At 52.6% G+C, this 761-nt stretch overlaps 1 protein-coding gene across 1 annotated transcript in view; it reads left to right on the forward strand.

Annotated features, from left to right (window-relative positions):
* Positions 1 to 739, forward strand: part of LOC104537673 (polypeptide N-acetylgalactosaminyltransferase 6-like) — a gene marked incomplete at both ends in the record, with an annotated part of 7,007 nt that extends 6,268 nt beyond the window's left edge. The window contains 1 exon segment of the mRNA XM_010180619.1: positions 622 to 739. Within this exon segment, the coding sequence (XP_010178921.1) occupies positions 622 to 739 (118 nt within the window).
* Positions 740 to 761: the final 22 nt, after the last annotated feature.

Here is a 761-nt window from a genome sequence, read left to right on the forward strand (position 1 = left end):
GATACCGGACACCCCGGTGCATCCCAGTCGGCGCGGGGCCGCTTTGTGCAGGGGTCACCCAGGAGACATCCCCGGCCCAATAAAGGTCCCTTTTACCACCACCTTGGCTGCTGGCGTCTCTCATCTCCGCTCGGCAGGAACACGGCAGCTCAACCAACCCTTTTATTGTGGGCTTTTTCTTATTTTTCCTGAATAAAAGCACGTTTCTGTTCCAGCCCCTTCAGAAGAGCAGATAGAAAAGATTAGAGGAGCCAGAGGAGCAAATGGGGCGCTCGCCTCGGCTCTTCCTCCCCTGCCTCTTTTCGGGGATAGGTTTTCAGTAACAAAATCCTCCTTTTCGCTTGGTGTCCAGGCCGCTTGGTGCCACCGCCGCCACCTCTGTCCCCTCCGTCCCACCAAAGCCACCACATGTGGGGCACAGCAGGATGGGGCTGGGAGAGGGGGGGGACACAGGAAAGTGTTCGCACCCACCGTGAGGGCCACCATATCCCCCAAATTCTCACTTCTGGCTGAGTTTTTGTCTGTACTTTTAATTAATTTATTTATTTTTATGATTAATTTCTACTTTTTATTTTCCTTTTACTATTTTAATTTTAACCTCTCCTTCTCTATCCTCTGTAGGTCCCCGACCTTCGCCGGTGGCCTCTTTGCCATCTCCAAGTCCTACTTTGAGCACATTGGCTCCTACGATGATCAGATGGAGATCTGGGGTGGGGAGAATGTGGAAATGTCCTTCAGGGTAAGGCTGGGGCGGTGCTGTC

This window comes from Mesitornis unicolor, unplaced genomic scaffold (genome assembly GCF_000695765.1).
Source record: "Mesitornis unicolor isolate BGI_N332 unplaced genomic scaffold, ASM69576v1 scaffold31123, whole genome shotgun sequence".
NCBI lineage: Eukaryota > Metazoa > Chordata > Aves > Mesitornithiformes > Mesitornithidae > Mesitornis > Mesitornis unicolor.